This window comes from Tenrec ecaudatus, chromosome 1 (genome assembly GCF_050624435.1).
Source record: "Tenrec ecaudatus isolate mTenEca1 chromosome 1, mTenEca1.hap1, whole genome shotgun sequence".
Lineage (NCBI taxonomy): Eukaryota > Metazoa > Chordata > Mammalia > Afrosoricida > Tenrecidae > Tenrec > Tenrec ecaudatus.
In genome coordinates this window covers 51739691-51753939 of record NC_134530.1, presented here as the reverse complement: position 1 = coordinate 51753939, position 14249 = coordinate 51739691, and the positions used below count along the sequence as shown (strand labels likewise).

At 52.8% G+C, this 14249-nt stretch overlaps 1 protein-coding gene across 2 annotated transcripts in view; it reads right to left on the bottom strand.

The window, feature by feature from the left end:
• Positions 1–799: 799 nt before the first annotated feature.
• RCC1 (regulator of chromosome condensation 1) overlaps positions 800–14249 on the bottom strand; it is a 32954-nt gene continuing 19504 nt past the window's right edge. Inside the window, exons 3-13 of one of the 2 annotated variants that reach the window (XM_075553156.1) lie at positions 10405–10549; positions 7879–7960; positions 7258–7323; positions 6241–6428; positions 5911–6090; positions 4626–4722; positions 4406–4528; positions 3547–3702; positions 3198–3317; positions 2708–2860; positions 800–1960 (exon numbers count right to left, since the gene is read on the bottom strand). In XM_075553156.1, the coding sequence (XP_075409271.1) occupies positions 1785–1960; positions 2708–2860; positions 3198–3317; positions 3547–3702; positions 4406–4528; positions 4626–4722; positions 5911–6090; positions 6241–6428; positions 7258–7323; positions 7879–7960; positions 10405–10461 (1398 nt within the window). In that variant the 5' untranslated portion in view covers positions 10462–10549 and the 3' untranslated portion in view covers positions 800–1784. The remainder of the gene's footprint in view (positions 1961–2707; positions 2861–3197; positions 3318–3546; positions 3703–4405; positions 4529–4625; positions 4723–5910; positions 6091–6240; positions 6429–7257; positions 7324–7878; positions 7961–10404; positions 10550–14249) is intronic. The other variant, XM_075553161.1, reaches the window with a different exon arrangement.

Here is a 14249-nt window from a genome sequence, read left to right as displayed (position 1 = left end):
CCAACAGTGCAACACTCAGGAGATGCAGGGCACACAAGGTGCATGCTGCTGACTGAGCGGATATATACACTGTAATACAGCACGCCTGTTTTATTTGCAAGTAGGGAAAGTTCACATTAAAGCAACGATCTACAGTACAGTACAAACATAAGCCAGTATTATGATAATCGAGACATGTATTACAGGTTATGTATGTACTGTGCCATTTTATGCTTAGCAGCGGAAGTAATTTTGTATAAAGGAGACATGAGGTAGCACGTGTTGTGTTGTGTTCGCTACCATGCAGTTGTGTCCACAGTTCCTTGGATGAGGATTTCTGAACTCCAGTATAACCTTAGGGGATCACAGAGGTATGATGTCGTTGGACTTCAACTGAATGGGCCAAGGTGGCACATGAGTGATCACCTGAAGCTCGCGGCTACCATCAGGGGCGAAGTCAGCGTTAGGTTTTGGTTGCTCACAGGCCTGTGCAGTCTGCATTCAATCACAGAAATTGTTCTTTAAGAGCGATTGTGCAATTATGTTTACAAAATGTATCAGGTGTTGAAAATGGCCCAATCTTACTAGACATTTCTAGAAATGTACTGTAAAGAAAAGAAATGCAGTGATTCCCACAACCCAAAATTCCAGTCAACTTCAGTGTGTAAATTTGGAGTCTCGAACAGCTGCACCAGCAGCTGAGCAGCACACGTCAGCACCTCAGGGCATCTGAACACTATCTAAGTCCCAGGCCTGGTCCCAGGGCTGTGGACCCCTGGGTCTGCAGTGGATTATTCCCTTCCAAAAGCAGGAAATGTGTAGAAAAAGAGGCCCATTTTTATAAAACACTAAATTTATTCAAAGCTTTAAAAGATTTCACTCTCTCCTCCAAAATATTTTACATTTTAAAAAAATCAAAACTACTTTCTATGGTCTCGATCACTGTAGAAGTTCCCTGTTTCTTGGGACCAGCCCCTCCCTGTCCCCAAACCTCTTCCCCTCCCTTCTCTCCACCCCCTTCAATATTTTAAAAATCAACCATCCCCTCTCCCCCGAAGTTCTGTCCTGCCTGGGTTCCCGTCTGTGTTCAGGCCTTTGGCTGCTGTGAGACATCTGGAAAGGGTTGGATAAGCGGGCAGTGCCCAAGGGGCAGGAGAATGCTTGTGCTTCTGGGGGAATTTTTAGCTGGCTGTTTTTCCTTCAGTCAAATGAACAATCATTGTCCTTTCTGCCCCTGGGTACCTGTTCAGAGCCAAGTACTTGGCTGAGTTGCAGCCCATGGCTGGCTAGCCCTGCCCTTTCCCCGCTCCCCTCAAGCATGCGGCCATGACCGCTGACTCTGGCAACTGTACCCGTGTGAGCCTGTAAGCTGTTAGGGGCAGAGTGGCACATGACGAGGGTGGGCCTGACAGAGCCCAGAGTTCAGTGCACGGGCACCAAACACTCACCAAAGAAGCTAGGGTTCTTCGGTGGGCAAGGTGGAGACTAGCAGGGCCGTGAGAGGTAGGGACGTGCCAGGAAGGGTTCAGCCACATGCTCCGGGGGAGCCACGTCCTTGAGATGAGCCCTGCCCTTTCCCCTCTAGCCCGCCATCCTGCAGGTCTCGTCTTAGGGTGAGTGCCCGAAGCAGGAAAGGAAAAACTAAAAAGAGTAACGGGATTCGGTTCCGCTGATGAGGAAAAAAGGCAGGAGGTAACAAGAGCGTTCAGGGTCGAGGGCAGAGCTGCTCGCGCCCATAATTGTCACTGCTTCCCTGATCCGTGCGGAAGGTCGAGGGGGCCGGGGGCCAGGCCCTCAGGGCTTCATCAACTCCGTTCCTTGTCCTTGACTAGTAAGACTGTGTGCTGCCCCCCACTGGACACGGACAAAACCACTCGGTTCTCCAGCTGTTTGCCTGTCATCTCCACGGGGCTCCAGACGTCCTCGTCCTGCCCGGTGCCCAGCTGGTAGTTGGTGCCCATACCCCAGGCAAAAGCACGGCCTGTGAGGGAGGAGAGGAATGGGGCAGTGAGCTCTAGGACCCCTAGCCACCCGGTTCTGTGAGAAGTCTGAGGTGTGGGAGTGAATTCTGACTTCCATGTGTGCCAGCCTGCAAGGTCCCAGCCCCCGGGGGGTTGGGAGCACCGGGAGAAGCCAAGGCCATAACAGGTCAAAAGAGCTTTGTAGGCCAGAAACCAGAAACCTTGCTCCTGACTTATTTCTCTCTGCTCCTAGGCAAGGCATAGTCTACATGGGAAAAAAAACCCAAAACAAGAGTCTGCATTAACTGGTCACTTCCCAGTGCCCCTGCACCCCCCATCCCTTACTGCTCTGGGGGGGGTCCCTGCTTCTCATCAGGAAAGGAGCCCTTGGGGCCCAGTGTTGCAGCACTCAGGAAGCCTTTCTGGATCACCATAGGTTAACCAAGCGTCCACTGCCAACTCCGCTCACTCAGAGTGCAGGGGCTCCCTACGAAGCTGGCACATCCTAGGCCCCCAGGGAGGAGAGGAGAATGAGGGCCTGGATTAGGAGTCTGGAGACCCTGTGTGCTTTCTCTTCCACAGGACAAAGTACCTTGACTGAAAGAGTATGTGTTCTGAGCTTGAAACCCAGGAGAAACAGCGTCACCCCACGCACTGCTCTCCTCACTCCCATCTCCTAGGGGTCATCTGAGACCGCTCGCTGTTTGGTTAAGGATCATGACCCGCCCCAGCCCCTGACCTGACCCAGAGTGGGCAGCCCCACTCACCATCCTTGGTCACAGCATACCCCACAGAGGCCCCGCAAGCCACTGAGGAGACGGCAGGCAGCCTGGGGATGAGGGTGGGGATGCTCTTCTCCTCAGCACCCTCCCCGAGGCCCAGCCGCCCATACTCAGCCCGGCCCAGGCTGTACGCTTTTCCTGTGGTGAGAAGGCGAGACATGAGTTTAATCAGGAGGAGTGTTCTGGACAAATCAAGTGGTGTGGTCAGGTGGGCGCCCATATGCAGGCAAGTTAGGAGGAGGCCTTCAGTCTCTTCCCAATTTGGGGCCTGAGCTGGGAGAACCTGCACATAGGCCCCTGCAGGGGGCCAACACTTACAAGAGCCCCGGGACTCAGGCGAGGGGCTGGCTGCATGGACCCATGTCTGGTCCAGCCATGGAGCAGGCCCAGTTCCAAGGTCAGGGTCTCGGGAGTCCAGCCAGGCTTTGGCCCAGGGAACGCCCACCCCCCACTCAGGAAGATCAGGAGGTCCCACCTTCAGAATCCATGCAGACCGTATGGTGCTGGCCTCCTGAGAAGCCCACCCAGGACTTGGTGGAGTTCTTGAACGATGTCAGGTTCTGGGGTACAAAGCAAGATTCTATGCCTGGTGTTCCTGGGGGGTGGGGGTGGGCGAGAGAAGACCGAGGCAGAACCATCAGAGGTGATGATGTTCAAGGAGGGAGCCTCCTCGCTCCTTCCCCAAGTGAGGAATAGCGCGCGCCCCCTCCCCCCCACTGAAGGATTACCTGAAAGGCTTTGAGGGGCGAGGCTATCCCAAGGGCACACAGGGAAGGGGTAAGGAGGTAGGGTCGGGCAATGCCTGAGCTGAACTCCACACTTACCAAGCTGGTGGTAGTTGGAGAGACCAAAGCCATAGATGTGACCCTCCTGGGAGACGGCGAAGGTGAAGTAGGCGCCACAGAAGACATCCTGGAAGCGCACGTGGCCCCGGCTTCCCCTGGATTTCAGCAGCACGCACTTGGGGACAAGGAGCCGTTCTGTAGGCAAAAGGGAAGCCAGGGCTAGAGGCAGACAGACAGGCCCACAGAGCCCCTGCTGCCTCCCCCAGCCTGCTTCTTCTCTACCACTAGGGCCCCTCATGGGAAACCAACCAGACTCAGCCCTGTTCCCAGAAGAGAAAACCGAGACCAACAGAGTGCAAGATTCCCACCAGCAGGGCCGTTGTTGGGTGCTTTTAAGTCCACTGCAGCTCCTCTGGACCGGGAGAGGCTGGAGAAGGGCCAGAGGATGTCCTAGGGTGTCATGGTTACAGGAGCGTGTCACTAGCTCTGACTTCCATGGAGCCACCGGTGGGTTTTGAACTGCCAGCTTTTCAGTTAGCAGCTGAGTGCTTAACAGCTGTGCCTGCAGGGTTGCTTCCCAGAGTCTTGGAACTAACATTCACATGAGTCTCCCACATGCCTGACCCGCTTCAACTGACTGGAATTTCACAACAACCTGACGAGCTAAGTAAGAACTCATGCTCCCTGAAGCATGAGCGGGGCTGAGCAGACCACGTCCACGGTTTCATAACTAGTAGGTGGCAGAGGCAGGATTCAAATCAGGAAAGCCTGGTTTGAAGGTCTTACCCACCATGCCAGGTCTATCTGATGTCAGAGAATATTCTCCCTACCCTGCCGTGGGCCCTTACTGGGAGGTGGCTCGCCAAAATGTCCTGCCAGAACTGCCAAGGGCACCCACCAAGACCCTGACGGCCACCGCGGTTAGCAAATAATTCAGGCACTCGGCCCAACTGGCCCTGTTCTCCACAGCCCAGGGTGTAGAGGTCACCGTCAGCGGTCAGCATCACCAGGTGGTCATTCCCTGAGGATGAGAGAAAGGCAGAGGGTGGGGTACAAGGTCTGTCAGCCCTAAGACAGAGTCCCCTGAACTCCTGCCCAGGGCATGTACCCTGACTCACCTGAGGCCACCTTCACCACAGACACATCCAACTGGACCTGCAGGGGCACCATGCTCTTCTTCATGGGCTCCAGGAGCCCGATCACCCCGTTATTGTCCTGGAGGGAGGGGCAGGGTGCTGAGTCCTGCCTGTCTGGTCTTCCCCACCCAATCCAGGGATGCAGGCACTCAGAGCATCTGGTAAGGGACAGTGCTGGGACGGGGAGGGGAGAAGCCACATGCTGAAAGACAGTGGACCTTGGACAAAGTGGGTTTGAATGCATGAGTCTACTTATACTCTTGATTTGGAAAAAAAAAAATGCAGTGCATGGCTAATTATGCGCCACACGAACACTTTGTCCAGAAAATTAAGTGTAATGGTCGCAGTGATTTCTCCAGGTTCTAGTGTATTTCTCAGCATGTCCAGTTCAAAGCTATAAGCCTGAGACCCATAGAAAGTGCCACCAACAACGCCTCAAGTGCTCTCAAGAAGCAGAGAAAAAGTCATGATATTAGAAGAAAATCCGGAATTGCTTAGCAAGTACTGGGTTTGCCCACCCTGTCAAGACAAAGGAGTCCATTATCAGGACCCGGGTAAAGGAGAAGAAAAGGAGTTGGGTGAGGCTGCCAGGACAGTTGTGCCAGCAGGCAGGAAAACCTCACCCTTTTGGGGTCAACGAGCTTTTCATCTCGTGCTGGAAATGCAGCCTTTATGTAAGCACAGTATATCATACATACGACGTTCAGAGTATGTGCCAGGGGAAGGCTTCTTGTCACTAGTAGGCTATTGGTAATTTCGTCTGGGGATCAAAAGTTCCATATGTAGCTTTGGCTGTCAGGCGGGTGTGGGTCAAAGCCCCTGGCCCCTCGCCTCACTCTGTTGCAGTAACCAGAGAAGAGGGGCATGGAAGAGGTGAGATGAAACAAGCCTCTCCATGAACTGCCTGTTGTTGAGGCTGAGTGTTGATTAGATGGGGGCTCGATACATCATTCTGCTTTGTCAATATCTGTTTGAAATTCTCCACACTTGGCGAGAGCCGGAGAGATGGATGAAGGGAGCAGGCTCCCTAGATCTGGATCAACCTCAGCGCAAAGGCATCGGTGACCCACCTCACACACCCACGTGATAACATCAGAATAAAGACACAACCAGACGGTGTTATCAGGCCTGGGGAAAAGCCAGAGCTGTGGCCTTGATTTCCCCATCAGTAAGTACTCCTACCCTGGAGGCATGGAGGTGTCTTGTCTTTGGTGCCCTGCTTGTTAACTCCGCCCCATGCCCCATGCCGCCTCCCAACCAGCCTTACCCGGAAGGAGCCCCAGAGGAAGACACGGCCATCTTCCGTGAGGGCTGCTGTGTGGCTGTCTCCTGCTGATACCTGGACCACCTTCTCCTGCAGGTCCACTTTCCCGGGGACCATCTCCGAGCCTTCCAGTGACGTGTCCCTTCCCAGGGCACCCTCATCGTTGCAGCCGAAAGAATAGACCTGTGCCCAGAATGGCCATTGAGTACAAGGTGTGGCCTCTTAGTCTCTTCTTGTTTAGGCTGACCCCTGCTTGGCTAGCCGGCTGAAGCTCAAGCTCAAAGCTCCTGACCCAAGCATGCCCACCCCTAAACCTCACCCTCCCCAACCTACCTGGCCAGTCTTGCTTAGACACACGGTGTGCATCCCCCCTGCCTCTGCCTGGATGACATCTTCAGGAATGGGTACCAGGGCTGGCTTCTTCCTCTCCATCACGTTCTCTCCCAGCCCCAGCTGGCCCACGTCCCCCTGGCCCAGTGTCAGCACCATGCCTGGCTCTGTGCTGTGGGACCTGTGAGAGACTGAGGTGGGGGAGACAGCCCCAAGTATGAGGGACCACAGGAGAAAGAGGTCACTGCAGGGGCCGTGGAGCACAGAGACCTCTAGAACCCTTCTGGTCTGTTTCAGAGGTACTATGAGGAAACCTGGACCTATCTCATAGGGTTTTTATGAAGATTAATAACAGCACATCAACACAACGGAGAGGAGGAAATATGGAGACACACTACTGTGAAGTGAATCTTGGTGGGCAAGGGAGGGCCAGTTTTTCCTGATTAGCCTTATGTCTTTGGTCAGGAGCCAGGGCGCTAGCAATCTGGTAGTTAACCCTTTACTGTCTGCTCACTCAAATGTTAAATTGCTTTGGACTCCCCCAAAATTATGCTGGAAACCTTCCATAAGTAGGATCCCATTTAAGAGTAGAAGGGACAGGGCCTCAGAGGGGCTAAATGACCTTTCCAGGACCATACAGCTAATAAGTGGGCACACTTGCATCAACACCAAGGAGTATCTCCTAGATCCGAGCCCAGCCCCAGCCCCCAGCCTAGCCCTCCCACGCCATGTGCTGGGTAGTTCAACTCCTGCCACATTCTGTCCCCATCAGGAAGCAGACATACAGCAGGGGCCAAGGGGCAAGAGTAACTGACCACAGGGGCATCTGCAGAGACACAGATGGGCCAATCACGGCAGCAAGGGGCCCTCTGCTGGCCAAAGGAAGCCTCCCGCCCCAAGACCGCGGACAGCCATTGGCGTCCAGCCCTCCGCCCTGGGGGTGTGGCCACAGCGCACGCTGGCCAGGGAGCCAGCCAGGTGGTCAGGTTTCCTGGTCAAGAGGGCTCAGCAGGCAAGCACCTTGGCAGGAGCGGGCGCCGGGGGCGCGGCGGGAGACGGCTGCCCTCACTGCCTGGTTACGAGGGTCTGCAAAAGACAGGCACTGTCTGAGCCCCTCAACTCCCCATTCCCAGGCTGGGGCTCCCCATTCCATCCTCCCTGCCCTCCTCCAGGGTCCCGGTAAAGAGGTAACCAGAGCCACGTCCCAGAAGTGGTCAGGGTTTTAAGTCCCTTCAGTGCTCACAACAGCCCGGGAAGGTTGGTGCTGTTCTCCTGCTGTTTTGTGTAGGGACATTTCAAACTCAGCCAGGTTAAATGATGTGCCCAAGGTCACGGCCAGAAAGTGGCAGAGCCAGAACTGGACTCCAGGCCCAGGAGTCCATGGTCCTAACCATTATGCACTTCTGCACAGGTCGAGGCCTGGGGGCTGGTTTTCCCACTACCACATGCACCGTTTTAGGCAAGTCTCTGTTCCTTAGGATTTCCAGCAGGTGGGATTTAACGAGGTAGAAGGAGCCCTAACCCGCCAGCTGAGTGGGTCAAATGCCTGGGAAGCGCAGTCCCCGCTCCTGGAGCTCCAGGAGGCCCCCAGTACCCAGATTCCTGGATGGCTGCCCTACGCATAGTACAAGGTCGTCTTACCCTTCACTTTCTTGCTTTTTGGGGTAGCATCTTCTGGGGGTGATCTTCTCTTAGCTATGCGCTTGGGTGGCATCTTCTTTTCCTGAAAAACCCAGCCAAATACATCATGTGAGAAAAGGTAAACCTTTTCTCGCACCTGGAGGCAGAGTGTATCAGCAGCCCCCCACCCCCACCCAACCTCCTCAAAGGTCAGAAGAACTTCCCCAACAGTGACGCTACTTGGGATTTATCCCAAAAAACAGAACCAAGGACTTGGCTTCAACAAATGCTCTCCACTGCATTCTTCATGCGGGACATTCTAAACCAGTGGTTCTCAACCTGTGGATCTCAAGCCCTTTGGGGGAGGGGGGGTGAACGACCCTTTCACAGGGGTCGCCCGATTCCTAACAGTAGCAAAAGGAGTTATGAAGCAGCAACTTAAATAATGTGATGGTGGGGAGGTCCCCACCACGAGGAAGTGCATGAGGAAGGTGGAGAGCCACTGCCATACACACAAAACCAAACCCAGAGCAGCCCAAAGCGCTTCCCAGTGTTGAAGGCCATTCAGACTCAGCCTTGAAACGGTTGAGAAGTCTCATGACCTATGTGTCAGAGTTTGCTGAATTCTTCTGTGACTTAATGTTTTGAACAGACTGCTAACAACAATAATAAGGAGGTATGAAAGTTTTGGGGAAAATAGGTTGTTTAGTTTTCTTAAGGATGTCTGGCTTGGCAGAAGATAGAGTTGCTATGTGTATCAAATGTGCTTGCTTAACAATGAGATAATTAACCCTGGGTTGTTTCTGCATGGATAAAAGGAGTATGTAAAATAAATTTGTCGCTTCAGTATTCATTGTTGCCCTCCCAATACTTTCTGTCTCTCTTTTTTCCTTAATCCTCACTCCCCCTTTCAGGACTCTTCAACTCAGCAGGCTCCAACACTCCAGTACCCAGCTGAGAGAATACCACTGAAAGACATGTTTCTTGAGTAGAAAGATCTTCTCAATTGCCAAGTACAGCTGCAGATTGAAAAACAACCCGACCAAAACCTATTTTTGTTACAAAAAGAAGAAAATACATTCAATATGAATATGTGGTAACCTGGCAAGTTGGATTACGGACAGCTTTTACTTTTTCCCTATATTACCTAAGGTGTTTACTAAGAAACATATCTTTTTTGGTTTCTTACTTTCGTGTAAAAAATGTAAGTCTTAAAGAATGACAAGAAATGAAGTGCCCTCATAACTTCTCAACCCCGAGATGACCAGTCATAATCATCCCCATGACGTCTATCTGTGTTAAATCACTGCAAACCAGACCTCTGCTGCCATTTGACCCTGAAGCGCCACACCCAGGAAGCCTGACTCTGGCTTTCCTAATGGCCCAACAAGAGTTTAAAATGAAACACACACCCACACTTTTCTAAGCACTTATGGGTGACAAAACACAAAGGTTCAATCTAGAAAAATCCAGGGTAAAACCCTCAGCCCCCACCCCCCATACTAGCTGTTGCCACCGCTTCCATGCATTCTTTGGGAGCAAGGGCAATCTCTCTGGTGACCCAGATTCCAATCCTGTCCAACTTATACCCAAGCCCCTCCCGTGTCCACTCCAGCTCTGGCACCCAGAGTTATGGCGCCCGGCTGCGGACCCTTGGCTTGCTTTAAGTGATGCTACGTAGTGTTAATCGACACTCACTGCCACTGGGTCAGTCCCAATGTGTACTGCTCCTGTCGCCAGAGTGTACTGCCTCCTTGGGCTGGGCAGCAGGAAGCCTCGCCTCTGTCCCGTGGAGTGGCTCATAGGTTTGGATAACTGACCTCAAATCAGCAGCCCAGTGCTTAGCCCCTGGGTCCCAGAGCTCCCGGCTGTAGCATCTGGTGGTTACTGAAGCCCGTCCACTTCCCACACCATGTGACTAGTGTGTCATTAGCATACTGAAGGCTCAAGCTCTTGAAGACAGCAGAACTGCCCCCCCTGGGTTTCCAAGGGTAGAAATATTTACAGTCAGAAAGCCTCATTTTTCTCTCATGAGGCAGCAGGTGAGCTCAAACTGCTAACCTTGAGTTTAGCAGGCCAATGAGTAACCACTCCAGAGCTCCTGCTAGAGGCCATGCCACCTGTCCGGAATATCAAAATCCCAGTGAGGTCACCCATGGGTGGGTAGGTTTCAGTGGCGCTTCCACCCAATGACAGCCTATAAAGCAAGAGATCTGCTTTGGAAAATTAACCAGAGACAACCCTACAGACATGGCAGCATTTTGTCCAATGTAGTTCTAGAGCAGTGGTTCTCAACCTCCCTCATGTCGCGACCCTTTCATACAGTTCCTCATGTGGTGGTGACCCTCCAACCATAAAGGTATTTTCACTGCTATTTTATAACTGTCACTTTGCTATTGTTATAAATCGGGGGACTTCTGTGAAAGGGTCGTTCGACCCCCAGGTTGAGAACCACTGTTCTGGAGGCCGAGCCCTCTGGCGAAAGGGCCCAACAGCAGCAAGCATGGGCTCAAACACACCAGTGTTTGCAGAGAGGGCACGACTCACAATGACCCCATGGAGGATTTCCAAGCTGTATGTTTTGATGGGAGCAGACAGCCTCATCTTTCTCCTGCAGAGCAGCTGGTGGGTTTGAACCGTCAACCCTGTGGTTAGCAGTCCGGCACTTATCCGGCAGGATCACCAGAGCTCCCTGGGGAGGGCAGAGGACCAAGTGATGTTTCATTCTGTTAGACATAAGGTCACCAGCAACCAAGAGGAGCTACTTTCCAGCGGTCTGATGCCGTACAGGTTGTCTAGCTTCTTGTGATCTGGTTTTCTCCTCAGTGTGAAGGATGTAACGATGTGGCAGGATGCAGGCTTACTGCTTTCTATTGCGGGTTTTGGTGAAAACTACTTGAACCTTCCGTCTCTGACCGATCTCTACCTGACATGTTGCAGCTTTTACCTACCCCTTGAACGTGTTGTGGGAATCTAGAGATTAAATAATCTAGTTACTGCACGAGGACTTGCGTGCTAAACGAGCAGTGATCATAAACGAGCAGAGCGGGTGCTACACTGCCTAAGCCCTACTTCGCGTAGTCCTTAAGCACAGCCCTGGGGGCATCCATGATCCAGTCGGAGCCACCTCTTCCCATTGTCCAGATGAGGTAACTGAGGGCCACAGACTCCTCTCCAGGCTCCCTGTGGGCCCACCAGTCACCCCACCTGTTCCTTGGGCTCCGATCCGCCTCCCCAGCCTGCCCTGCACAGGAGGCCGCAGCGTCAGCGCCCAGGCAGCCCTCCCTTCTGCTCACGCCCCGGAGAGGGGTGCCATGGGCGCGGGCCGGGGGGAGCTGGTGCAGGTTGAGACTGGCCCGCACGAACACCGACGGCCGTGCACTGGCGGCGGCGGGCGCCCCTTGTTCAGGAGCCCCGCAGGAGGTGCCACATGCGGTCCGTAGGGTCGCTATGAGGGTGCGCGAGTCCAGTCGTCAAGCTGGACCACATACTGTCTGTACAGGATGCTGCAGGGCAGGCGCGCGGTGAAGACTCCCGGGGGCCGCCCTGATGGAGACCCGCTCACCGTCCCCTCCGTCCAGGCGCCCACACGCTATGTTCTCCCTCTTAATCAGACGCCCCGAAGGCGTGCATCTTGAACTGCCCATCGTCCAATCAAGTCCATGGCTGGCTATAGCCTCACTTGGTCATAGGGTCTAAAGCGGCAGCGGTTCTCAACCTGGGGGTCGTGACCGGGGGGAGGGGGAGCGTCCAACGACCCTTTCACAGGGGTCACCCGATTGACAAGAGTAGCAAAATGCGTGATGAAGCAGCAATGGAGACCATCTTGTGGTAGGGGGTCAGACAGCATGAGGAGCTGTATGAAAGGGTGGTGGCCTGAGGGAGGCGGAGACCCGCTGCTCTGGGGAGAAAGACTCGCGGTGGGCACACACGTAAATGAGTCATGAGTCGGGGTTCTGCTATGCGAAGAGGAGGCCCACATGAGGGTGTGGCAGAGGAGGGCCCCGGAGCGGGCATCTCCCCGAGGCAAGTGGGAAAGCACTAGTGCCCGCAGCAGGGTGTGCCCGTGAGGCTGCGCTGGGCAGCCATCAGCTGAGGAGCAGGCTCAGGCTAGGGGTCAGCCGTGCATTTTCATCAGACGTGTATTTTCTAGACACACTGGTATCCTGTCACCACAGGGGACAGACACCCTCCACATCAAAAGAAAGTTTCCAGGTACCATAAAAATCGGGTAAGAAAAAAAGAAATTGGAAAAAGATCAAACATGTATAAAACGGTGACAAGATCAAAAAAATAAACAATGGGCCATGTACCAGCACTCAGACAGATCACCACACAGGACATTCAAAGAGCCAGGGACACCAGAAGGCGTGTTCACTATCACCAGCTATTACGGAACTGGACATCAAGGCCACACTGAGATGCCACGTGTCGCACCCCCCCCCCCACACCCCAGGAATGGCAATCGTTCGTTTGTTTGTTTCAAGGGAAAATAATAGGTGTCGGCAAGGTTGTGAAGAAACTACTGGGGGACTGTAAAATGGTCGAGCCACTGTGGGAGTTTGGGAGTAGCTCCCAAAAAACTGGCCTTGGAACTACTGGGGAACCCAGGAATTCCAATCCTAGGTGTATACCTGGTAAGACATGCATGTGGGAACGCAAACAACACACCAATGTTCCCAACAGCCAGAAGGTGGAGACAACGAAATGTCCATCAACAGATGAACGGATAAACAAAGTTCAGCACATAGGTAAACAGTGGAATGTCGTGCCACCAGAAAGCAAAATGAAGTTCTAGGGCAGGCTCGTCTGGTCACACATTGCTGAACCTTGGAAAGACACCGAGACACAAGTCAGCTGCAAAAGGGCAACACTGTATGCCCGCCTGCATAGAAGATAAGCAACTAGAGAGGAGCTAACGATGATCAGTGGCGAGAGGGATGGGAAAGGCCCTAAGTTTATATGAATGGTGGTGGAGTCAATTCTGACTGAGAGCCACCTGACAGAGCAGGGTTCCTGTGAGTCCCCAAGGCTGTAAATCTTTATGGGAACAGAAAGCCTCAACTTTGTTCTGTTGAGTAGCTGGTGGGTTCGAAATGTGGTTAGCAGCCCATCTCAGCCCACTATGCCACCAAGGGTTCTAGAATAAGGTTGCCAAAAAATTCTTCTGGCTACTGTAAAGAAAATGGAATGGATTGGAAGGGTCATTAACAGTGGAAGTGGGCAACCCTTTTTATTAAATAATTTTATTGGAGGCTAGTACAACTCTTTATCACAATCCATCCATCCATCTGGTCAAGCACATTTGTACATTTGTTGCCATCATCACTCTCAAAATATTTGCTTTCTACTTGAGCCCTTGGTATCAGCTCATTTTTCCCCTCCCTTCCTACTCCACCTTCCTTACGAACCCTTGGTAAATTATAAATTTATAAATTATTTTGTCATGTCTTACACTTTCTGATATCTCCCTTCACCCACTTTTCCGTTGTATGTCCCCCAGGGAGGGGGTTATATGTAGATTCTTGTAATCGGTTCCCCCTTTCAACCCCACCCTCCCTACACCCTCCCGGTATTGCCACTCTCACCATTGGTCCTGAAGGGATCATCTGTCCTGGATTCCCTGTGTTTCCAGTTCCTATCAGTACCATGTACATCCTCTGGTCTAGCAGAATTGACTCAGTGGCAGTGAGTTTAGGGGAAAACAGGTCAGGAAGGAGACACCTGGTGCTCTCATGGGATCTGCAGTGTTTATCATGTGGTTATGGTAAGTAGGCCAAGTTGGATGGGCTGGAAATGTAGGTATAACAAGTATCCCCTTGTGCGGGTAGATAGTTTACACCCCTGGCTAAGCTGGCAGCCAGATCACTGTGTCTGGGGCCCTGCCCTGCCTGAGGCAAAGCCCCTATCAAGACATGAGAAAGGTCTGCTGAAGGTCACCATGCTCGGGAGGAAGACTGAGTAGCAGGATGGAAAAGTGCTTCGAACAAGAGGTTGTGGGAGGTCAGATGTTCACAGGCATCTTCCCTAGAAGCAGTCCCTGCCAGACTGTTGTCTCCCCACACCACAGGAGTGGGCTTGCTCCCTGCAGCTAGAGACAAGGGATTAATGGTCTCTATCAGTTGAGCCAGGGAACAGGCCAAACTGATCAGTGGCATCCAAGGTTAGGCTGCCATCCTGTACCTAGGATCCGCCCATCTTGTCACATGTATACCCCCAATCCCTCCTTTTGCTATTGTGTATATTTCTCTAGACCACTCCCTCATTACTGTATTACCTATAGCACAGCCCCTTCCTGTGACGTATGTCCTCACCTGTAATTAGGGGGCTTGCATGTCCCCAGAGGATATATAAAGCCTGGGCTAGCATTAAAGATTCTCTCCCTCCCTCCA